At 39.3% G+C, this 24,517-nt stretch overlaps 1 protein-coding gene across 4 annotated transcripts; it reads left to right on the top strand.

The window, feature by feature from the left end:
- Positions 1-956: 956 nt before the first annotated feature.
- On the top strand, positions 957-24,004 carry uso1 (USO1 vesicle transport factor). Of its 4 annotated transcripts, XM_074629369.1 has the most exons (26): positions 957-1,210; positions 4,525-4,611; positions 6,059-6,123; positions 6,219-6,295; positions 6,802-6,855; positions 8,717-8,817; positions 8,916-9,018; positions 9,208-9,263; positions 10,164-10,284; positions 10,428-10,606; positions 10,691-10,831; positions 10,926-11,014; positions 11,116-11,270; positions 11,749-11,954; positions 12,103-12,123; positions 15,609-15,719; positions 16,021-16,139; positions 16,784-16,965; positions 17,081-17,202; positions 17,302-17,440; positions 19,462-19,628; positions 20,580-20,636; positions 20,960-21,061; positions 21,160-21,264; positions 21,478-21,693; positions 23,138-24,004. In XM_074629369.1, the coding sequence occupies exons 1-26, from the start codon at positions 965-967 to the stop codon at positions 23,210-23,212; spliced, it is 3,096 nt and encodes a 1,031-aa protein (XP_074485470.1). In that variant the 5' UTR covers positions 957-964; the 3' UTR covers positions 23,213-24,004. The 4 variants fall into 4 exon arrangements, with proteins under 4 accessions (XP_074485470.1, XP_074485473.1, XP_074485472.1 ...); XM_074629372.1 differs by lacking the exon at positions 6,802-6,855 and having other exon boundaries at positions 958-1,210; XM_074629371.1 differs by lacking the exon at positions 12,103-12,123 and having other exon boundaries at positions 958-1,210.
- Positions 24,005-24,517: the final 513 nt, after the last annotated feature.

Raw genomic sequence — 24,517 nt, 5'->3', positions numbered from 1 at the left:
TAGTATAAAAAGTATCTAAAATTTCCTCCACATTGATAAACTACAACCTTAAAATGCTCTTAAATGTATTTCTTAGTGAAAAAACACTATAATATGATATTCTATAATAACATAACATTGTAAAAGGAGCCATTCTGCATAAAGAGTACTTTAATTTTTGATACTTTAAGCGCATTTTGCTGAAAATACTTCTGTACTTTTACCCACAGTAAATAACAATTCAGGACATTTACTTGTAATGGAGTATTTTTGACCATGGTATTTTTTACTTTTACTGCAGTAAAGGATCTGAGTACTTCTTCTACCCACCACTGCCTTTTAAAGGCCCTCGTCATTTTAAATTAAAGTAAAACATTACATACATACAGCATTACATTCTCCCTCTTGCAGCACTACATGTTTATGCATCAGTAATAATATTCTAATTCTAAAATATATACTAAAATAGCACTGAGAGGCTATTTTTCTTTTTGATAATTAAGTATATTTTGCTGATAAAATACTTGTACTATCAGATGTTTTTGCATTATTGCATTATAATATTCCAATTATAAAATATATACTAAAATAGTACTGAGAGGCTACTTTTCTTTTTGATAATCAAGCATATTTTGCAGATAAAACACTTGTGCTATCAGATTTGTTTTTGCATTATTGCATTATAATATTCTAATTATAAAACATATACTAAAATAGCACTGGGAGCCTACTTTTCTTTATGATAATTAGGTATATTTTGCTTGTTTTTTTGCATTATTTCTTCCTTAATTGCTTTGTATTATCTCTCTCACAGGGATGAACTGGATGAAATTGGTCTTTGTATTAGTAAATTATCTTTCTCAGACACACACACACACACACACACACACACACACAGTGTAATCAATAACTTGTCTTGCCCTTTAAACAACTGCACTCATCTACTGGTCTACTGATCAGCCACGTATCGCCACGTCTGCCGCGCATGCGCAGTGCTCTCTCATCAGTGTTCCGGGTCGATCAGTCTGTCCATGTTGTGTACACACACAGAGTTAAACATCACCTTTATGTACCTCTATTCTCATCGTTATCACACGGACCAGTGAGGGGGAGTCTGAGGGGATTTTTCGGAAGGAGAGACGCGTTGAGAGGACGTCCTGTAGAGATGAACTTCTTCAGAGGAGTGATGGGAGGACAGGCAGCCGGGCCGCAGCCGTCCGGAGCGGACACGGTAGGAAAACAGCCCGGCTAGCTGCGGCTAGCTGCGGCCAAGGCCTAAGGAAGGAGGTTTAGACACGGTTCTTGTTGTGGAGGGTATGACGCATGCGCAGTGTAACTCAAGCTGCGGTCCTGCGTTTTGATTGGCTCAATTTCGGCCAGATTCTACTACGCATGTGTGGTACCCCCAAGCTATGACGTATTGATGACGCATGTCACAGCCTCCTGTCTATATGCCTTGGTTGCGGCTAACTGCGGCTAGCTAACATTTCCACCACTGTGTACCTGACAAACTGAGACCACACACACGTCAGCGATAAAACATGTGTTTATACACTAAGGGTTAAGTATTGTCTCTACAAAACACGCCCAGAATGACATGTTTAAGAGGCTGGGGCCTCACTAAACCAGAACAACGAGCTACTCGGAGAGCTAATTAGCTGCTAACGTTAGCATGTCAGTCAGTCAGCAGCAGCAGGCTGTCAGACATACCAGCTGTTATCTCTACCTTATTGCTGTAATGAATGAGACAATGGATGAAAGAAACACACTATAAGGACTATAAGGAGTATCAGCTGTTGACAATATCTTTATTTTCGAATAACCTCCAACAACAACAGAAGCTAAATACATCCACATCCAGAAAGGAGAGCATTAAATGAGTTATAGTTTCAGTTTTATGTGTCATGTGCAGGTTACCACAGGGTTAATGGTATAATGGAATGTTTAGGATGAGAGAACAGGTCAGCACAGCACTAAAACCAATATTTAAGATAAGATAAAATGACAATAATAAGATAGGATATCATTAATAAAAAAGGCAGACAATAAGATAACAATAAGTGTAAGATAAAAAAGTGATGATGTAAATCAAATGAAATATAGTGCTATATACATATGAAAATGATGATTGTGTGTGAAAGTAAGTGACAGTATCTCTGACAGTATTGCACAAATGTAATGAGAAAGAGGAATGAAATATGGAGCAGCAGGGCTGTCAGACATACCAGCTGTTTTCTCTACCTATAGCTGTTATTAATGGGGACAATGGATGAAAGACACACACTATAAGGACTATCAGCTGTCGACAATATCTTTATTTTCATATAAACTCCAACAACAACAGAAGCTAGATATATCCACATCCAGAAAGGATATAGCATTAAATGAGTTGTAGTTTCAGTTTTATGTGTCATGTGCAGGTTACCACAGGGTCAACAATACAATGACATGTTTAGGATGAGAGAACAGGTCAGCACAGCACTAAAACCAATATTTAAGATAAGATAAAATGACAATAATAAGAAAGAATATCATTAATAAGAAAGGCAGACAATAAGATAAAATGACAATAAGTTTAAGATAAAAAAGTGATGATGTGAGTAAAATGAAATATAGTTCTATATACATATGAAAATGATGATTGTGTGTGAAAGTAAGTGGCAGTATCTCTGACAGTATTGCAAAAATGTAATGAGAAAGAAGAATGAAATATTGTTTATGAGAATGGAATGAGATAAGTTGATAGATAAGTAAATGAAAACCATAGTCATCTCTATGTTCCCAGGGTCCTGTGTTCTTGATATAAACTAACGTTAACATTGTAAGAGATTGGTAAGGGCTATCTTCACAGTTCAGATTGCAAATGAATGGAGGAAGATGCAGTTTGAATGGTAAAAATCCGATTAGCCACTGTGGAGATATCAGTTTCTAAAAAAGAAAAAAAACGTCTTGCCTTCAAATTTGATGGTGCAGGTTTCAAGGAGTATAATATCAGTAGACTATAAACTGTAGGTGGGTGATTTCAGCACTGGAGCTAGAGGAACATACATTGCTGAGAACATAAACCCTTTGAAAGGTCTTGTTAATGTGTTATATTAAGAGGATATATTAAGCTGAGGAACATAGATACGCTTCTGAATTAAAGGCAGTTAGTAGCACATAAAAATGGGCCGTCATGTAGGGCTGCAACTAACGCTTACTTTCATTATTGATTTTATCGGCTGATTGTCTTCTCAAGTAATTGGTTGGTCCATAAAATAGTGAAAGCTTCTCATCACCATCCAAGGTCCGAGGGGACTTCTTCAATGTGCTTGTGTTCAACACCCAACGATATTCAATTTCCAGTGAAAATACAAGTGTCAAATCTTCACAGAGTGCTAATGCCAGTATGAAACAAACAACATCTTAATGTACAGCACTATATGAGATGCATGCAGAGTACTGCAGCCATTGCAGGAGAGTAATTAGCCACATAACCAGATCTTTGTCTTTAGACATTCCTGTTTTGGCTGTTCAGATAGGCAGCGAGTGTCTTCTTCAGAATGCACAATACATTCATCAAGAAACTGCATGACATGTTCACATCACTGTTGTCTTTCCCACAACTGGTATGTAAAGAGTAACTAAACTTTAATCTACTCTCTTTAGTTAGTAAATCATATTTACATTACATTTACTATATTATTTATTGATTCTTGTCCCATTCTACAGTATAGTGTTCATTAGACGAGTGTTTCCCAACCTTCTTGTCTCTTTAAATTGATATGTGGCATGTTACCAGCTGAGTATCTCTGCTGGTTGTGACCATGTTAACCAAAGAAAATGGGAAGCAGAACGCACAGAGATCATTTTAAATCGACGGTTTGAATTTGGGAGCAACTTGTTTGAGTGTAACCCAAACCAATCAGTAATTGTTTTTTAACTCTTTATGGGCCAGAAGAGTCAATAGTATTTCCAGTCAGTGTTGTTTTTCCCGTCCATCCAAAGATGCACTTTATGGTTTCTTCTTTAGATCAGCATTGACCAAATATCTTGTAAACATGCTTAGTAATAGTGTTTGATTTCAATTCAAAACTGATTTCTTTTTAGTTTGGAGGGTATGATTTAATTTTTATTTCATATTTTATTCTCATTATTATCTGTCCAAGATTTTCCTCGTTGTCAGTGTTATGGTTCATTTTATAAAAAGAAAAAAACAAGTGTAATGAAATCTTAAGTAAAGAGGTAAAAAAAATGAAGCACCAAAGTATGGTTCACATTTTGTACTACATTGTCATTTGCAAGTGCCTTCATCATTTCAAATGTTCATTGTAAAAATAAATGTAATGTTAATAAAAAGATTAGAGGAAAGTATTAAAAACCAAAATACCAAAACAAACCCAACTTAAATTTGTGATGATACCCTGTACTCAATGCCACTGAAGTATAAGGGAATATCACGTTAACTGATCTACAAAATGCCCGAGCTATTAGGACATATAAATACTGATATCTTCTCCTGGCTGTATATGAGGCAGGCAAAATAACTGTTTCCTCTTTTAACAGATCCAGAAGTTGTGTGACCGAGTAGCCTCCTCGACGCTCCTAGAAGACCGCAGAGATGCTGTCCGGGCCCTGAAGTCCCTCTCTAAGGTACAGTAAAGTATAAAGATAAAGTTATTTGAAACAGGTGCAGTAGAAATGCATTGAGTTACCAGATTATTAGGTACACCTAGCTAAAGCTAATGCAGGCTAATACAACAATCCCGCAAACAATCCTGCCTTCATGAAGGTTATAATGTTCAGTTTTTGTTGAAACTGTTTTAGAGAGGTGTTTATTGAATTTTATGATCATTCTGGAGTCTGTGGTTCTGCTCAATTGAGTTGGTTTTACTGAGAGTGTTTTTAATATTTAGTCTTACCGTCATTAATATAGATGGTGTGGACAATATACTTAAAGCCCCTCTCAGTATAAAAAGCAGTTTGAATAGAAACTGAACATCATAACCTTAAAGGTTGGATTTATTGCAGTGCTGTTGTATTTGACTTATACAACAGTTTTGACTTTGACTTATTTTTTTTATCTAGGTAGATATTATAAACTGGCAACTGAATGGGGTTTGTCTTAAGCCACATTAGTGATGCTTCCAGTACTTTTTTCATTCAGTAGGTGATTAGTGTATTAACCTTTTTTTGATTTACAGGAGTAGCTCTCCCTAAAGGAGGAAATAGCAGTGGAATGAAATCCCTGTTGCCCTGTATTGACCCTTGTAAATTATGTTTGTGAATGTTTTCTTCTCTGTCACACCGTCATGGATGAAGCTCTCGTTTATCAAACTCTGCTGATTTAAAATGAACTAATCATTGACATAAATCTCCCCAAAGCCACCTTTCAGTTCTGTTCATGGACAGTTTTGTAACTGGCTGCCACATCAACCACGAGTAATGAGTTTATCAGGCATGAATAAAGGGTTTAGGAGGCGCAGGGTTGCACATTAACACGCACTGGTGTCAGTGCTGATCAGAAACGCAGACACGGATGTGCTGGCTTCCTGTATTTTATAAGAAATACAATACGAAGTTCATGATTGTAATTTTTCTTTGTACACATAGATTGAAATTCCTTTATTTAAAAAAATATCTTGTCCTGTCAACAGTGGATCATTGATCTTATGAGTATTATTAAAATACTGTTGTTGGTTTATAAAGCATTGAGCAGTTTAAGGCCAAAAAACATTCCTGATTTGCTACAAAGGTATGGACGGTCCGGTCCTCTCAGGTCACCTGGGACAGGTCTGCTAGCTGAAAAATTAAACATTGAGAAGCAGCATTCAGTTTTCTGCACAGCATATCCAGAACAAACTTACAGAAAACAGATATTTAAAATAATAAAATGTAAAATACATATATCGTGATAGAAGATTTTCGCCATAACGCCGAGCCCTATTGGACAATTCATTCATATCTTCACTTAGCACTGTTCGATAGCCACGCTTTAACTTTTATTCTCCTGTGTTAAAGCTTATTTTTTTAAATCATTTTTTAAATTATACTCTTTCAAAATCCTATTTATTTTAAACGTCCTTATTATCTTTTGTAGAAATATCGCTTGGAAGTTGGCACGCAGGCGATGGATCACTTGATTAACGTACTGCAAACTGACAGGTATGTTGATGTAGTTTTTGTGTTTTTGTTTGACTCAAGTTAACAATGAAATCTTTGTGTTTCTAACACTTTGCTTTTTCCTGCTACTTGAACAGGTCTGACTCTGAAATCCTCGGCTATGCTTTGGACACACTGTACAACATCATCTGCAACGATGAAGAGGAAGAGCAAGGTATTAAAAACCCTCCGACAGTTATTAGACATTCACCTTAAATTGGTTATCGTTTGAAGATAATTCCGCCTAATTGTGTGGCCACTTGATGAGTTCAATTCTTGTCAAGTGGACCTCAGTGAATTGCATTCCCCTCCTCTGTACAGTGATAATGACTGCTGTATGTAAAGATTCTCGTCTCTCTTTTCTCTTCCATGTTTTAACCCTACAGATGAATCAGAAGGTAAAACTCTTTGACTGTGCATGATGCCTCCCTCTAACCACCAGCAGCACTTACAAATTATACATTGTTCTTGGTTGGGTTGTGGAAAAAGAGCCCGTTAATAGTCTTGTTTACACCTGCTGCTGCAGTACACAGATTGTAAATAGCTGATGGAATTCAAGGCTGTGTTTTGGTTGTTGTCATGGCATATATCAGTCAACTGATTCTTCAGAGTGGTTGAAATGAATGCTAGCTTTTGGGTGAGGGTTTTAAACTTCCTCTTCCCCCCTCCCCGCACTCGCAGACGCAGTAACCCCTATCCCTGCCTCAGGGAAGCATAAGAATGTTTCCATGCCTGGTCAGTACTGAAACCAAGCTATCCCTGCCGTAGTTATAGAACTGCTATTTAACTAACTTCACTAAAATCAGTCGGCACTGGAAAAGTGACTGGAAGGTGTTTGGGTGGTGGTTTGGCTTCACTAATCCCATCACATCCCTGAACCTCTGTCTGTCTGTTAATGTGTCATTTCCCATTGCTCTGTGGTTTCCCTCACATTTTAATACCTGGGTGTTTTTGCACTGTTGTGGTGAAATTATACTGTTTAGTTTTGTTTGCTTCTGTTATTTTTTTGTTAATATCAGTTCACCCAAATTACAAAAAAATCATAATTCCTCACTGAAATATTCATAACAATTGCGCATTTTGCAATAAAAGCAATACATCTGGCACAGACATAGGTTTATATGTTATGAAAAGATATAGATATCGGGGTGCAAGTCCAATGTTCGCTCTCTGTTTAGCTCTGTGTTTGGTCTCAACCATCTGCCTTTTAAGCTGCTTAATTGCTCCACTATGTCTGTCTGCCGTATAGATGCACCGATCTGATTTTTTCAGTCCCGATACCGATAGCGATACCTGTACCGATCCGATACCAGTGTTTAATCAATTAGCTGTATGCCTCACTGTGTGGAAGTGACTTAGATCATTCTTTTATGTGTAAGGCAACAGCAGGCCTGACTTAAACATCCCTTTCTTAACTTTGTCAAACTAAATGTAACAAATAAATACATAGATATAAATTAACTGAATTGTTATTTATTATTAAACAATAAATCGTACACCAGCAACTTGACAAAAAAAGCTTCAAAATGAACAGGAATTATAATTCAGGTGTAAACCTTTTTAATGCAGCAACAAACCGGTCAAAACTTAAATAGGAATTAAAATTCCAGTATATAATTATATAGTACATAAACATAGAATTGAATTTATTGTATCGGCCCCATTGTCACTGATATCTGATCCAGCTATTTGAGTCAGTATCGGCCCGATATTCGATCTAGTATCGGTGCATCTGTACTCTGTGGTTTGGTGCTGGGCAGGTAGAGTACGGTGGGTTTATCAAAGCCTTTTCATTGCTGTCTGTCATTACTAGAAACAACCAGATGAGAGCGGTGAGAGCGAACCAAAACTGTAAAGATGTGAGCTGGAAAACCAAAAGTTAAAAGAGGCTAAAAAGTTCTATATATAATTCTGTGTGGGTTCATCACGACAAATGATCCATTTTTACATCACATATAGTCGTTTGATCCATTGTTAATATAAAGATATTGATTATTGCACCGCATTAATGTAATTTCCCAAGGCCACAACATATTTTCACAAATCTTAGAGATGGATATATCTGAATCCGACCATGGATAAATACATCTAAAACTAGCTGCATTGCTAGATACGTTTAAGTGTAAGTACCTTTTAAGTTATGGTAAGATTACTAGGAGAGTATACACTGATTTTCAGTGCAGTCAGTGTCACCTTGTGACACTGAAGCTCTCAGCTCATCCCACATTAAATGTTTATTCGTCTGTATTCACAGTAACCCTACTGAGATCACCCTCTTCACCCTTCCATCCAGCTTTTCCCTTCATCTGTTGGTCACCCTTTTATTTTCCCAGAAGGCGTGTTCACAAGTATCACCCTGAGCACATGCACATTTCTTTCATTGCTTCACATATTCTTTGTAAAATCATTATTCAAAAACAGAAAACCCCCAGCGATAAAGACTTGGGGAAAGTTTTAGAAGTTGAAGATTATTAGTAATTATTGCTGTCTAACTCAGGCTGATTGCTATGAACAAACCGACTGGTTCCCTCACTAGACTCCTGCAGTAGTGTTTACTGGAGATGTTACTAACTTCAGCTTTCATTGTCCTTCACAGATGAGGCCGCTCAGAAACAGTCAGATGACCTGGGTGCCCAGTTCACAGACCAGTTCGTTCAGGACTCTGAACATGTGACTCTGCTTCTCAGTCTGCTGGAGGTACTGAACTGTTTCTGCTTGAAGTGGCAAGAGGTTATTATATTTGTCTAAACAACTGCCTGACGTTTTAATGCACTGATGTGATTTTGTTTTTTTAGGAGTTTGACTTCCATGTGCGTTGGCCCGGGGTGAAGCTGTTGACTGCTCTCCTGAAGAACCAGGGAGTCCAGGTCCAGGGTATCATTCTGGTCAGCCCCATGGGTGAGTCGCTCCTCTCTACATATCTGATCAAACTTGTTTTATAATGTCAGGGTTTTATTCACCCTCAGTTTTATATCAAGAAGGCACCTGTTAGCTCCAGAACAGTTGAAAATTCACTCAAAAAGATGAGTCAGTTTTCTACTTCAACCAGTAATTAACAGCTGATTATATTTATGTTTCTATTCGCAGGTGTTTCCAGATTGATGGACCTATTGGCAGACTCTAGAGAAGTCATTCGCAACGATGTGAGTACCCGTCCCTGCTGTCACGTTCAGACCAACTTTATTTGTGTGTGAAAAAACGCAGCCAACTCATTCATTTCAATGAGGCCAGTCTGTCGGCCAGCAAAAAGTTGTTCCTGGCTGCAACGATACGTAACGTCATCCGGCGAGGCGCTGCTTTGACAACCATGTACATGCAAGCGCACATTCCTGGTGGATTACGTTGTAATGTGGACGTTGCATTTCTAATTTATCTCATAATCATCGCAACAAAATATGAAATAATTGCAGCCATAATGACTTTCTAGAGTTGTAAAATCTTGTTTCAAGTATGTTTTCAACCACTGTGCAGTGTTTTGGCGTCTGAGAAGCCCTCAAACTCACAGATTTGTTACTCAAATCGGACGACCTAGATAGTATTTCCTGTCTAACTGGTATCTTAAACCAGAGGATCTCAATCTTTTTTCAGACAAGGACCCCTTACAAGATAGAGAAAATACTGGGGACTGCCTTATGTATGTCCTTTGGAATAATTTGAGCCTATTTTTTTACACTTTTACAGTCTTAGTTATGTGAAAGAACAATACCAGAAATGTGTTAGAAAGATATTAGACATGTATTCAACATATTTGCAGATTCTAAGAGTTGTTAGATTAGAGCGTAATCTATGAACTATTATAGTGTTGATTTTAAAATTAAAATATTCGTTGAACTATGAAGCCTTTTGTAAAAGACAAAATATTATATCATGATAATTTAAATGAATGAATCTAAAAACCTTTCATGGACCCTCTGGCAGAGTAGCATGGAACCTTGGGGATCCCCGGACCGCACGTTGAGAATCACTGCCTTCAAAAACACCCCCCCACCAGTAGTAGTATTTTAACGCACGGCTGACTGTGGTCTGTTTTTCTCCTCCAACAGGGCTTGCTGTTGCTTCAACAGCTGACCAAAAGCAACGCTGCCATTCAGAAAATTGTGGCATTTGAAAACGCATTTGAGCGTCTTCTAGATATCATCACAGAAGAGGGCAGCAGCGATGGAGGTAAAAGGATTTTGAGATTTGGAAGTTTCTAATCTTCAATGATTTAAAAACAATCTTGTATTTTCTGTAATTAAAATAGTAAGATTTTTGTTTTTCTTGTGAGATATGTCCTAATGCACATCCTTTTCCCCTTACCTGTGCAGGTATTGTGGTGGAGGACTGTTTGCTGCTGCTGCTCAACCTGCTGAAGAACAACAGCTCCAATCAGAACTTCTTCAAGGAGGGCTCCTACATTCAGAGAATGAAGCCCTGGTTTGAGGTCGGCGATGATAACTCTGGCTGGTCGGCACAGAAGGTCACCAACCTTCACCTCATGCTGCAGGTAACGCACAACAGTCATGTTCAAGTGTTGCAATAGGAACAATGGGATGTTTCGCTATAATCGTGCACAATGTTCTGTTCCCAGTTGGTGCGAGTCATGGTGTCTCCAGTGAACTCTCCTGGAGCTACAGCCAGCTGTCAGAAGTCCATGTACCAGTGTGGTCTGCTGCAGCAGCTGTGCACCATCCTCATGGCCACCGGTGTGCCTGCTGACATCCTCACTGAGGTAAAAACAGAAAGCACTACCCAGTACAGAGAGTGGCTCAGCTCTTTTTGAGACATGCTGCATTCACGCTTGTGATCTGGCCTCTTTCTTTCAGACCATCAACACTGTATCGGAGGTCATCAGAGGCTCACAGGTCAACCAGGACTACTTTGCGTCTGTCAACGCTCCTTCAAACCCACCGAGGTAAGACGCAACCAATGAACCAAGACATTAAATCTCCCACATCCATCTGATAGTAAAATTGACTGAGCTTTCTCTCTGATCTCTTCTTCGTCTGTCCACAGACCAGCCATCGTGGTGCTGCTCATGTCCATGGTGAATGAGAGACAACCGTTTGTGCTTCGCTGTGCAGTCCTCTACTGTTTCCAGTGTTTCCTGTACAAGAACCAGAAAGGACAGGGGGAGATTGTGGCTACGCTGCTGCCCTCCACCATTGATGGTCAGTTACACCAAGATGAGAACTTATAAGTGGCATTTTCAGTTGTTTTGTTATATATTTTGTCGTGATAAGACATCATATGTTGTCTTTGTACAAACAGTACTCCAGTAGGTTCATCAATTTTATGAATACAGTGTCTTAAACTGGTTTTTTTTTAAACAGCTTTCTATATAGAATCGATAGTTGACTAACACTCATGCAATTTGGTGACTAATTGATTAGTTGATTTAGTATTTTGTATCGTAGAACAAAACGTTAAAGTCTCTTATGCTTGTGTAAACCACAGACCTTATTTCAGGCATCTGACTCATTTACTTTGAGAGGAAGGAACCGGAAATGCTAAAATGCTAACTCATATCTGGATTTTAGAAGTCATTCCTGCAGCACTATATGGACCGTTGTTTTATTCTCCCTTCTGCTTTATTTATGTATTTACAACTATTTATTTACCGACTCGCTCACTTTTTGTTTCCATCAGCCAACTCCATATCGGCGGGCCAGCTGCTGTGCGGAGGCCTGTTCTCAGCAGATTCTCTGTCCAACTGGTGTGCCGCTGTGGCCTTGGCTCACGCCCTGCAGGACAACCTCACCCAGAAGGAGCAGCTGCTGAGGGTCCAACTGGCCACCAGTCTGGGAAAGCCCCCCGTCTCCCTGCTGCAGCAGTGCACCAACATCCTCTCCCAGGTAGGACATCAACAGTGGCATCTTCTTCATTCCTGCAGCTGAGCTAGCTCATGTGTGTCTGTGGATGGATTTTTTGGCAAATAAAGGTTAATACTGAAAGTGTCAACAACAGTGACTGGAACAGTGTCACGTTATTGTGGTTTTGCAGGGAGATAAGATCGTCCGGCGGGTAAGTAACGCTTGTCTGTGTGTTGTGAGTGTTTGGGCGTCACCTCTGCTGGTTTTTGGCTTGGCATCTGTAGTAGAGGTCTCGTCGGCCCACAAGTTTGGGGATCTTCTTCCCTTTAACTCTTTGCTACCCCTCTTTCGTCCCTAACTTATGGCTATGACCCCATTCTTCCTCATTAAGGGTGGCACACGGGTGCACTCGTCCCCACAGATTGGGAGTTACTCTCACTGTGTTCACTAGTGGGGAAGTACACAAGAGAGGTTCAGAGAAAAAGGACACAGCAACTATATTTTATGGTTATGTCATCCTAACACCTGCTTTGAGCTGTGACTTTGGTTGGTTCACTGTGCTGCAAGCCCTTATCTGTGTTCAGGAAGTTTGCTGCAGCAGCTTTTGGGCCTTTTTCCTGTCCGAGTGAGAGATCTTCTCAACTCCTGTTTGTCTTGTTCTCTCTGTTACATGTACCTGCTTACAGATGCCAGGTGCCAGAAGATTTTATAGTTTATACTATACAAGTATTATTTAATTTTCACTGTGGATTCAGGGTGTTATGAAACATATTTAAGAGTTTTATTGTTGAGATGAAGGTTGAAATCATTCAGCCATACTTAACCAACCCTCACGGTTTTCCTGGGAGTTACTTAGTTTGCATTACTCAACTACATGCATCCCCTGAAGCTGCTACACCTTCTAGTTTTCGCCCATTGTAGATTCTGCAATGGGAGTCTGGTGCAATAGGCAAAAGCAGAGATCTTTGCAAACTCACCCCTGTTGATGCAAACAGGGGTGAGTACACCGACAGTATGGTCCTTAACTTTTGATGATGACTGGAAAGAATGAGATTGGTGACTGAGTGGGGAGCTCGTAATACAACTCCTGCTCCTTTACGTTGAAAGGAGACAGCGGAGGTGGTTCAGATATCTGAACAGTTGCCTTCTAGACGCCGGCATGTGGAGGTATTCCAATCACATCCAAATGGGAGGAGACCAGTTGCATTCATACTTATTGCTCCCACACCTGTGAGCCCTCAGGCTGACAAGAATGTGGTCAGTTAGCTTTGAGAGTTTAACGCGTTGATGTTGAACTCATTGTAATGCTGGTTTTCAGTTTTGAGGGAAGGGATGTGCCTTTTATTTTTCTTGCTTGAGTCTTCAACTTTAACTGTTGAACTGTAGTTTTAACCACAATCACCCACACAAACACATAGGACACAGTAGAGCTGCAACGATTAATCGATTAGTTGTCAACTATTAAAATAATCAGCAACTATTTTGATAATCGATCAATCGATTTGAGTCATTTTTTAAGAGAACAAAAGTCTAAAATTCTGATTCCAGCTTCTTAAAGGTGAATATGTTCTGGTTTCTTTACTCCTCTATGACAGTAAAGTGAATATCTTTGAGTTGTGGACAAAACAAAACATTTGAGGACGTCATCTTGGGCTTTCGGAAACACTGATCGGCATTTTTCACCACCTGACATTTTAGACCAAACAACTAATCGATTAATCAAGAAAATAATTTACAGATTAATGGACAATGAAAATAATCATTAGTTGCGGCCCTATAGCACAGTATATGATGTTTTGTTCAATTAATACTTGTGGTCATTTTCCTGTCTTTTTGTTTTCCTCTTCATTTTTGCATTACGTCACATTTGGAGACTAAATCTGAAAAGGTGATTTCGTAAGTTTTTGTAGTTTGTAATGCTGATAAGTTTCCCCCCACACCTTCATTACTCAGATCTCCATACTTATTCAATTTTTGGCATTTCACTTCAGGAAAGAGATCTGCTGCTCTTCTTAAAGCATGATGTGCATTAAGTGTTAATGCACCAGCTTATTAGCAGCCTTAAAGGTGCTCTATACAAGATCCAGAGCATTAATATGCCATCAAACAACTGTTTGCTATGATATAGAGGAGTAATGTCTACCTGAGCAGAGAATGAAGTCGCTCTCCCTCTGTTTGTGTTGTAATTCGAGCTTCTTTGTGCTTTGTTGACATAGCCGGGCCGGTCGTGCATGTCTTTTTAGTGCATGTTAGTACTGGCTAGCTCACGGCCGCCGCTCTGCACTGCTCTCATATGGCGATTACAGCTGATAACAACGTCCCGACCCATGGTGTCCTCGCGGAAGTGTAGCGCCCACCCTCCGGTTCCCCCCCCAGATTAACACCGTTAGCTCTGTCGGCACTATTGACGTTGTTTAAACTGTTAGCGCTGTTAGCTGCGAGCCGCCGGCTCAGCTGTCTCCATGTCGAGAGCCGTGTGGAGGAAATAGAAAATGCTCTGAATTTTGCATTGAGCACCTGTAACCTACAGTGTAGAGTTTACAGATTATATTCACCTCTGCAATGATTGAATCTGTTTTAATTTATCATCTTACCTTCCAACTCCATGAAAATCATCCTTTCCTTTTCTACAGCTGTTTGAGATAAATTATTTAAAACTTACTTAAACTCATAGGTTTCCTATAATGTGAAGCAGACTTTTCTATGAATATAATCCAGGTTGAGATCTGTTGCAGATCTGAAACCTCTCTTACCTGTTTCTCGAAGCTGTTTTCATTGAAATGCATGGTCATTTTTATATCATCTCTTTATTACAGTTTATTTTTTTGTTCGTAAAGCGCACATTAGTGGAGTTTGCATGTGCTGATAGCTAAAAATAAAATGTTTCAATTACAATTTCATGATACTTGTATTACAAGTCATCAGCCGCTCGCAGAATAATAATTGCAAACCACAAACGAATTGAAAATTGTGGAATAGCTGATGGCTAGAGGTAAAGATGAGGGTTTTTAGGCTTTACAGACTGACTTCTTATTCCAGGATACCTAACCTTGTTTGAATATACTGAGTGTATTAATTTTGCCTATGTCCTTGTTTTTGTTTGTGACTGATAACTTAACCACTAATGGTTGATGTGATTGAAGTGCTCCCAATTAAGTGTTGATGGGTTTATTTAACCATTTCCTTATTTTTGTTGATTGGGAAAACAAATGTCTCAACATGTCAGGATGGGAATATAATTTGACTCATTGTTAGAAATGTGCCAACAAAATTAATGCTTGTTTTAACACCAACTCATATTCAAGCACTTTTGTTGCCATTTTATCAGCCCCCTTTTCACTTTCTTTTTTCTGTTTGAATTTAATACAATGGCAATCATTTTGTTGGATTTCTTCTGCAAATTATAACTTGCTCTTTTAAAGAAATGACCAGAACTGTTGCTAAAAACTAATGTTTCAATCTGTCTAAAAGACCAGGATTCAAAATCAAAGTAATTAATAATTGATAAGTTTCCATTCTGACCCTGGTTATGATCATGAGCCTTAATGTACATAACTTCCCACATTTAACATCTGGTTCTTCATCGTCTAGATATTTTAATATCTCTAGAATATTACATATTTGTTATCAGCAGTTTTTACTGTCATTCAAGAAGCACATGTTGACATTTGTTTTGTTTTTATTTTTTCTCTACAGGGCAGTAAAATTCAGACCAGGGTGGGCCTCCTCATGCTGCTGTGTACCTGGATCAACAACTGTCCGATCGCTGTCACTCACTTTCTACACAATCAGGAAAACGTTCCCTTCGTATCCTTGAAGCAGCTTGCAAGCCATCCACCAATTTCATTACAATAAATGTCTGTATATAGTCACAGATTTGTCAACAAACTATTAATCTGTCAATATTCACTTTACTTCTTTCAGATGGATCGTATATTTTCATTTTTAAGTGTTAACTTTTGAGGAATTCAGTTAAATCTTCTCATTCAGATTGACAGCTATGTACTATTATTACATTGTATTCCACTCCCAGGGTTTAAAAAAGCTGTGTTTGAGTCTGAAACTGACTGGTGTTGAATGAATCCTTGACTCGTTGTGACTGCTGTAGCTGACAGCTCAGATCTCAGAGAACTTGGGAGAGGATGAGCGGCTGGTTCAGGGCCTGTGTGCTCTGCTGCTCGGCATCTGCATCTATTACAACGACAACTCGCTGGAAAACTACACCAAGTAAGTGTCGGCTCACATAATCCTTGAAAATAACAAAACATCTTTGTTTGGTACAGATCCCCACAGTGTGCTTTTCACTTTTATCTGTTAAGTCATTTCTTAAAACCCATTAATATCCAAAGACATTCTCTTAACTTTTCTTTTATTGATTATTTTAAGTGTTTTATATTGTTTATTTTATTTAGTGTACTATACTCTCATATGTAACTGTTTTAAATCGTTTTTATCATTGTTTGTCTGCCATTTCTATCTTGTAAAGCCCTTTATAACTTTGTTTTGAAAAGTGTTATATAAATAAAATGTATTATTATTATTATTATTATTATTATTATTTGGGTACAAATGAAAGACAGCTATGTGTTATAACTGTTCTTTTTTTCCTCTACTTTATTACAGTGATTTTTCCCTGTGTCTTTGTCATGCAGTTAATGTGCACATATAGTATATTAACATTTTAAAAAGACATGCATGGATAAGTACTCAATCTTTTCCAGAATTGTACCTATGTTAGCCAACGTTATCTAAATGCCCTAACTCGATTTAAAAAAAGGAATGATCGGTTCATTTGAATCATGTCAATACAGTGTCTGTTAAAAAGCTGTATCCTGTTTTAAGACTTGTCGTGTCGTCTCTGTCATCCGCAGAGAGAAGCTAAAGCAGCTCATCGAGAAGCGAATCGGAAAGGAAAACTTTGTAGAGAAACTGGGCTTCATCACCAAACATGAGCTGTACTCGCGGGCGGCTCAGAAGCCGCAGCCGGTCTTCCCGTCTCCGGAGCAGATGCTGTTCGACCACGAGTTCACCAAGCTGGTCAAAGAGCTGGAGGGTCAGTCGGAGACAGTCCTCCACATCCAGTGATTGTGATTGTGATCCAGTTAATCATGGCAGTTGCAAAGTTAAATGGTGTTTTTACAAATGATTTCTCCCACTACTCTGAACAGGTGTGATCACTAAAGCAGTTCACAAATCCAGTGAGGAGGAGAAGAAGGAAGAGGAGACGAAGAAGACAATAGAACAACACGACAACATTGTAACTCAGTATAAAGAGCTGATCAGAGAACAGGTAAACGGCAGATTCATTTTTAATTTCTGTGTATTAGATGTTATTTGTATTTGAAGCACTCTCCTGTTGACTGTTTTATTTTGATTGTGCGATCCTCAGGACTCTCAGATCCAGGAGCTGAAGGAGCAGGTGACGTCCATGACATCTCAGAGCGAACAGATGCAGACGACCGTCACCCAGCAGGTGTCCCAGATCCAGCAGCACAAGGATCAGTACAACATCCTCAAGCTAAAATTAGGTAGGTTCACCTCATTGATTGACTGGTGTCTGATTTTGGCAAAGTTAAATGTCTTTAATTGAATTTCTGTGTGATTTATTTATTTATATTTAACAACTCTGGTCTTGTTTTCATATTTCTGGCCACCGTCCCTGTTGATGATAACCTTTTACTGCTTCATTGCTGAGATATGGGGCGACAGTGATATGCAGCGACATCGCAAGATACAGTTTTACAACCGTGTGTGTGCACACAGGGCAACAACAGGAGGTTTTAAAGGAGTAGTTCAACCTTTTTGGGAATACACTTATTTGCTTTCTCACACAAACACAATGTGAAAATGAGAATTAGGTTTTAGGGGAGTTATGTAAGAATTTGTTGGTAAACAACAGGACGGTATCTTTTCATCTCAATAAGGTTGCAGAGTTTAGTATCATCTTACCTGTAAAGAAACGCACACTAAAACCTGCACTCCCTGGCCATATCTGGTAGGGCTGCCCTTCTTAGTCGAGTCATTTTCTTTAGTTGATGAGTCATTTTTTTTGTCGATTAAATCAAATAGATCATCGATTAGTCGACAGAAACGTATGAGTGTTAGTTGACTAAAAATTTCTTTGGTCGAGGACAGCTCTAGTATCTGGCAATAATCCTTGCTAAGGTTTGAGACGTTCAACAGAAGTACTCGGTGGATGGATAAACTGTTAATCAAGACAGAGTTGCATCATGTAGCTCCCCCGAAAAAACTAATGTTTTTATATTTGTATATGTGTATGTAGTAAATACAACACACATGTTCATTAGTGAGCTTTAGAGGTGCCATAGCCAGGCTGGCTATTTCCCCCTGCTTCCAGTCTTTGTGCTAAGCTAAGCTAAGCTAAGCTAACAACGTCCCAACTCTAGCGCCACCTGTACTTAAAGGGATAGTTTGGGTGTTTTGAAGTGGGGTTGTATGAGGTACTTATCCCTAGTCAGTGTATTACCTACAGTAGATGATGGTCAGCACGCCCCCAGCTTGCTGAAGCAGACAGGAGTTACTTTACGGAACCAAAGCATGTACTGCTGTGGACGGGGGGCAGCAGCAAAACGTATTTTAGCCACCTAAAAGAAAGGCTCACTCAAAAAATCAATATCAGTTTAAGTGTACGCTATATTTAGAATATTTTTTGTGTTATGTGACTTTGGTGAATCCAAACTAACTAAAGTCACACAATAACACAACAAAATATGGAGTCTGGTGGCTTTGGCAACTGCTTTACTGTTTTACTACTTTAATACACAGACACTAGAGTGGTATCGATCTTTTCATCTAACTCTCTTGAAGGAAGCTAATGTAAGCTTATTTCCCAAAAATGTGAAACTATTCCCACAACATTGTGTTGAAGTGAAAATTAAAGTTAATGCACAATTGTTTATTTGTCTGGTTCAGTGCAGTCTAATGCCATCTCCACGTCTACAAAACATGCAATAGCTCAGACTTAAAACCAGGTAGGAGCCATGTCAACTGGATGTTGAAAATAGACAGTTTGAGAAGTAATTTTCCTCCAAATATTTTTAGAAAATAAATGTGGTTGAACTGGACTTGTTAAAAACCTGTCTGATGACTCATGTAGTTTCCTTGTTTCTCTGTCGTAATGCTGAATGTAGCAGAGTTCACAAGGCCTTATCTAAAGAGTTTTAGATAGTAGAGTAAAATGTTACCATAATGGCTAAAAACTAAGCAAGTAAAACCAAAGCTGCAAACAGACCTGCCTCTAAATACAATGAGAAACTCAAACAATCTAAAATCTCCCCTTAATGGGATAATTTACTGTATGAGAGCCACACTGGTAAATCGTCCAGGCTGATAGATCGGCCACTAAGTCGTTATCAGATTTATTTAAACTCTAAAAAATCCAGTATCGCTCGCCCTATATCATTTACAGTAACTGTGTTTTTTTATTGTTTATTTATGTACATATCTCACACAAATCAATAAAGGAGTTACATCAACATTTCTATCACATTCCTACATTTTAACTGAGCGTATGTGTTTATAACTTCAGGTAAGGAGAACCAGACTCAGTCCAACAGCCAGGGCGACGTCTCTCAGGTGAACGGGCTGCAGACGGAGGAGCTCACACAGCTCAGAGAGGAGGTGGAGGAGCTCCGCCAACAGCACACACTCCTTCAGACACAACTCGATGACAAAGACGCACTCATCAACACCCTGGTAAGTAAATGTCTACGTACAAAGTGTGTGTTTGTTTGTGTAAGCTTGAAGTGGAGGTGGATGAGCGGTGTAGGAAAAATAACACCCACCCCTCCAGACACAGCGACACCCTGGGGTGCGTTTCCCAAACAGCAACGGTGGTCACGGTTCAAACACCAGAATATGTTGGATTGGCAGACAAACTGTCTTCCAAGTCATCACAAAAACAGTGTTAAGTTTTCTCTGGTCAGATCCAGATCCATATAAACAGCAGATAGACTAAAATAATAACTGACATACTCTGAACTTCAAACCACACCTTCACTATGGTGGTAACAGACAGACAACATACAGTAACAGTCACCAGCTACAGTTTTCAGGTGAACCAAAACTACTTCAAACAACAAATACATTCTTACAACAGAACTTCAACTACATTTGGTTGAGGAACATTTCCCTGAGGACTAGAAGTTTGAGTGTTTGTAAGACGGACTGAGGTAGAGCTGCACCAATTTGTTGATTAATCAATTAATCGATCCACAGAAAATTAATAGTAGGGGTGTTACGATCCATCGGTCTGGATCTGGATTAAATATGTCATCCCGGTTTAGTCCCTTTTTGGGAGTTGATATAAATGTAACTGATTGTGTTAAATGGGCGTACAGTATGATATCAACATCTTTGTGTTTTGGCTTGTTGGTCTGACAAAAGAAGACATTTCAAGATATCATCTTTCGCTCTGGGAAACTGATGGATGTTTGTTTTTTTTACATTTGACATTCTGTAGACTAGGAATAAGAAAATAATCCGTAAGATTAACCAACAATGAAAATAGTTGTTAGTCACAGCGCTATTCTGAATATAATCCTACATTTAGAACTGGATGTAGAGTTTTACTGTAATCCTGTCACGGTGAAAATGACATTATAGTGCATCACTAATGTATTTGGTTTTCACTGTGTGTAACTGTAGAGGTCGGAGACGGCAGAAAGTTCAGTAGGAGGATCAGACAACACAGAACTGCTCAAGGTGGGATTCATCACTAACACACTTCCCCTTTAAGGGCATGAAAATGACCTTTGTTTTACAATGAATATATACAGTATATGTGTAAAGAACAAAGCTGACTTATTATTCTATATTTCTCTTCTTGTCAACAAATCCCATGAAAAGACGAAAACTAACAGCCTGTTAATACTTTTAGACTTCCCAACTTGTGTCACTCAGCCCTATGCCCATTTGTTCCTTGACTATCACCAGACTTAACCCTTAAACTTCAGTCTCACATTCAGGTAATGAATTTATATATTAGATGTATTTATGCAAGTGTTGTTTGACTTTGTTTGTTGCAGGAGCTGGAGGCTCTGAGGAGTCAGGTCCAGTCCCAGTCAGCAGAAATCAACCAGATGAAGACAGAGAGACAAGAACTGCTCAGAAGAGCTGAAGCTGCTGGGGTAAATATCTTGAAAATATGAATGACATTTTCTGCCAAATATATCACATTATTCTTGACAAATACTAAATGAATCAACCTCCCGCTGGTTCCTCTCAGTCCTCGGACGCAGTCTCCAGCAGTGACGGCTCATTAGACGCTGCCAAGATGGCCGAAGTAGAGAGCAGACTGGCAGCACAGACGACAGAGACGGAGAGACTCAAGGTGTGTAGAATAACTAAATGTCTGTAGGACTTCACTTCAGCCGGATTTACTTCCAATATTTATACACCAGTTGGCTCTGACCTCTTTGAAATGATTTATTTCCTGTGTTCCCATTATTTGTATTTATGGATCATTCTTTTTAACATCTACACCTTCCCCCCCCCCGGTCTCTTCCTCCTCTGTCCTCTCCCTCTTCTTCTTCTTCGGTTTCAGGAGGAGGCAAAGAGCTTGTCGGAGAGCCGGGCGGAGATGGAGCAGCAGCTGGCCTCAGCCACCAGCACGGTGGCCATCCTGCAGACGGAGAAAGCAAAGCTGCAAACGGAGGTGCAAGAGTCCAAGAAGGAGCAGGACGACCTGCTGATGCTGCTGGCCGACCAGGACCAGAAGATCCACAGCCTCAAACAGAAACTCAAAGACCTGGGAGAGACGGTAGACAACCAGTGTTATATTTTTCACTAAATTCATTCCAACTCCAAACTTGTGGAGAATGGAGGTTGCGTAGACAAGACCGTAAAATACAGGAGTAGAAAATAACCCGACATCTGAAATAGTATCAGCATCAAAATGTCCTGTTGTTGCGTGTTCACTTATGAGAATCGATATTCCCACAGCTGACTCAAGTTCAACAGAAAAAGTGTTTCGATTTAACGAGTGAGTGACCGTGTTAACTGGTGACTTTCAGCCGAATGCGTCCGTGGTTATGATGAATAATAACCAACAGGTAGAGACAGGATGAAAAGGAGGAGTCCAGTACAGTAGTGATTCAGTGTTTATTACCAGCTCGTTCTCATTCCCAGGGCGTCAAATACTGTTGCTTCGTCGGTGTGTGATATCGCCACACAAGGCACACTTTAGCGCCGTTATGAGACGCACCAGGCTTTCCATTAACTACAATGTAAACCCATCCGCAGCAACAGTAAATGCTCAGGGAAAGTGCTGTGGTGACGTAGTTTAAATAGCAAAAGGACACACAGGGCAGGAAGAAGGGGAGGTGGATGTTCACAACGTCACGTCACATTTTCACTGTACAAACGTAGTAATTTTAAGCCCAGCCATGTAGGTTTTTCCTAAACTTGACTAAGTGGTTTTGATGCCTAAACCTAAAGTGACACCCAGGGGCGTGACAAAGCAGCAGTATGTGATGAGTTAGGATGAAAATGTGTTGATTTTACTGTGGGATCGTCGTCACTCACTTTTTAATGGACTTAATGAACTGACAAAGTACAGAGTCGGATACAAGCACAGCAGCTTCAACAGGGAATTGGGGGGAAATGACGAAATGACGTGCATACGTGTTGATTTGCATATATAGGTTATATACATGGCCTTATACAGATCAATTATAAGATTGATGGATTTAAATGCATTTGTTTAGCTTTTGAAATCATTCTAAAATCACAAATCTGGTATCATAAAATCCTGTGGTTGGTTCGTTCGCTTTCACACCACAAACAAACCGCATCAGAGTTCGCTTAGAAGCAAACTGAGACCCACCTTTTCAGACAGTCTCGGTTCGGTTGTTTAATTCGCACCAGGGTTCAATTGACAGCTTTCATACCAGCCTAAATGAACCCTACTTATCAAGCAAACCGAACATCACAGGTTAGGTGTGAAATCACCTCTATATCCTATGTCTTCTATATTTACTCATTCATTTTATCTTACTAGCGAGGCAAAAACTAGACTTGGAAGCTTTTAATAATCTAGGTCTGCTCCCAGTTTAACCAGTTGACTGTGGTGGTGGTAGTTTTTGGTAGCAGAGATGTCGTGAGTAGTGAACGTTACAACTTCAAAGACGTTGCTTTGTGTCCCGACCACTCAGCTGTGTCTTGTGTGTGTTTGCTTTAGTTAGACTGTGACACTTTGCTTACAGGTGGACGATGAAGACGATTTGGACGGCAGGGACCAAACGGACGAGGATGAAGATGAGGATGAAGACGAGGACTAGAGGAAAAACACTGAAAGAAAAGCAAAAATGGGAATATTTGTCTGGCAACAGGCAAGGAAAAAAAACGCAAAAACACACCTGAGAAACTGAAGAATAGGACTAATATATTGATGCAGTTTCTCTCTCCAGCTGCCATGCTATCTTCATTTTTCTTCACCTTCTTGTCACATCACATGTACATGTTAGTTATTTGGACATTTTTCAAGTTTTTCAGTGACGGTGCATTCATCTCTGCTACTTTTACCGCCAGCTTGTGATGGATTTTACCAGTCTTGTGTTTATTGTAATGTATCGTCATATAGTTTGTAATCACAAGAGTAAACGCTAGGGTTAATACTGACGTACGAGTCATCTGGAAAATGTAGAGGAGGATTTAAAATGTAGCATAAATGCAACTGTAAGCAGATTATTCTCTTTTTATCATAAACATGATGCACCTGCAGCGTTAGGATCACCTGCGACGTGTCACTGTGCTGCATCCTGAATTTATCTTCCCACCCCGATCAGTTTGAGTTCAGTGTATTTACAGTATTTCAACACTCAGAGAGTTGTTCCATTTCACCCTCGACGACAGCCGCTCTACAATATGCTGCAAAACACTGACAGAAAACATGTAAAGACAAAAAAGATATTTTTGCAACTTTTTGTCCAGTACTGGCATCCAGCTTCTGTATGATATATTGTGTAACTTATCAGTTTATGAGCCACATTGAAATGAATAAAGAATCTATCAGTCTGTATGCCTGAATGGAGGGATAATTGTAGATAAATTAAATTTTACTAAATCCACAATGAGACTTTTGTATTTGTCTTTTCAGGATCATGTATGTCTGAATATAGGGATGGATAACTTTTAAAAATGTCAATACATATTGCCTATGTTTAGGTTTCAGTATCTGCCTGGTGTTGCCATGTCCTCGCTACCAAACACATTATAGAAAATAACGGCAAAGATTTCTGACATTTCTAGGATGTGACGATACCAGAGACCAAAGCCAAACTTTTCAATGCAAAGTATGAGTAAAGCATAAAGGTCTCACCAAGCATTCAAGGACAACTTCAGGTACTTTTTGGGGGGCGTTTTTATGCCTTTATTAGACAGCAATACACAAGCGATGACAGGAAACAAGGAAGAGAGAGATGCAGCAATGGTCCCCGGCCGCATTTGAACCGGGGAAGTTGTGGTTTGTGTTTGTCTTTCTGACTCTCGCTGCTTCAGACACATTTTGGTTGGTTCTCGAAAAGAATTGTAGTTCGATACGCAGCCCTTTTTGTGACAATCAATTAATATACATTATAGTTATA

The sequence above is a fragment of the Sebastes fasciatus genome, chromosome 3 (assembly GCF_043250625.1).
Source record: "Sebastes fasciatus isolate fSebFas1 chromosome 3, fSebFas1.pri, whole genome shotgun sequence".
In the NCBI taxonomy this organism is placed as follows: Eukaryota; Metazoa; Chordata; class Actinopteri; order Perciformes; family Sebastidae; genus Sebastes; species Sebastes fasciatus.
This window is presented reverse-complemented; position numbering and strand designations above follow the sequence as displayed.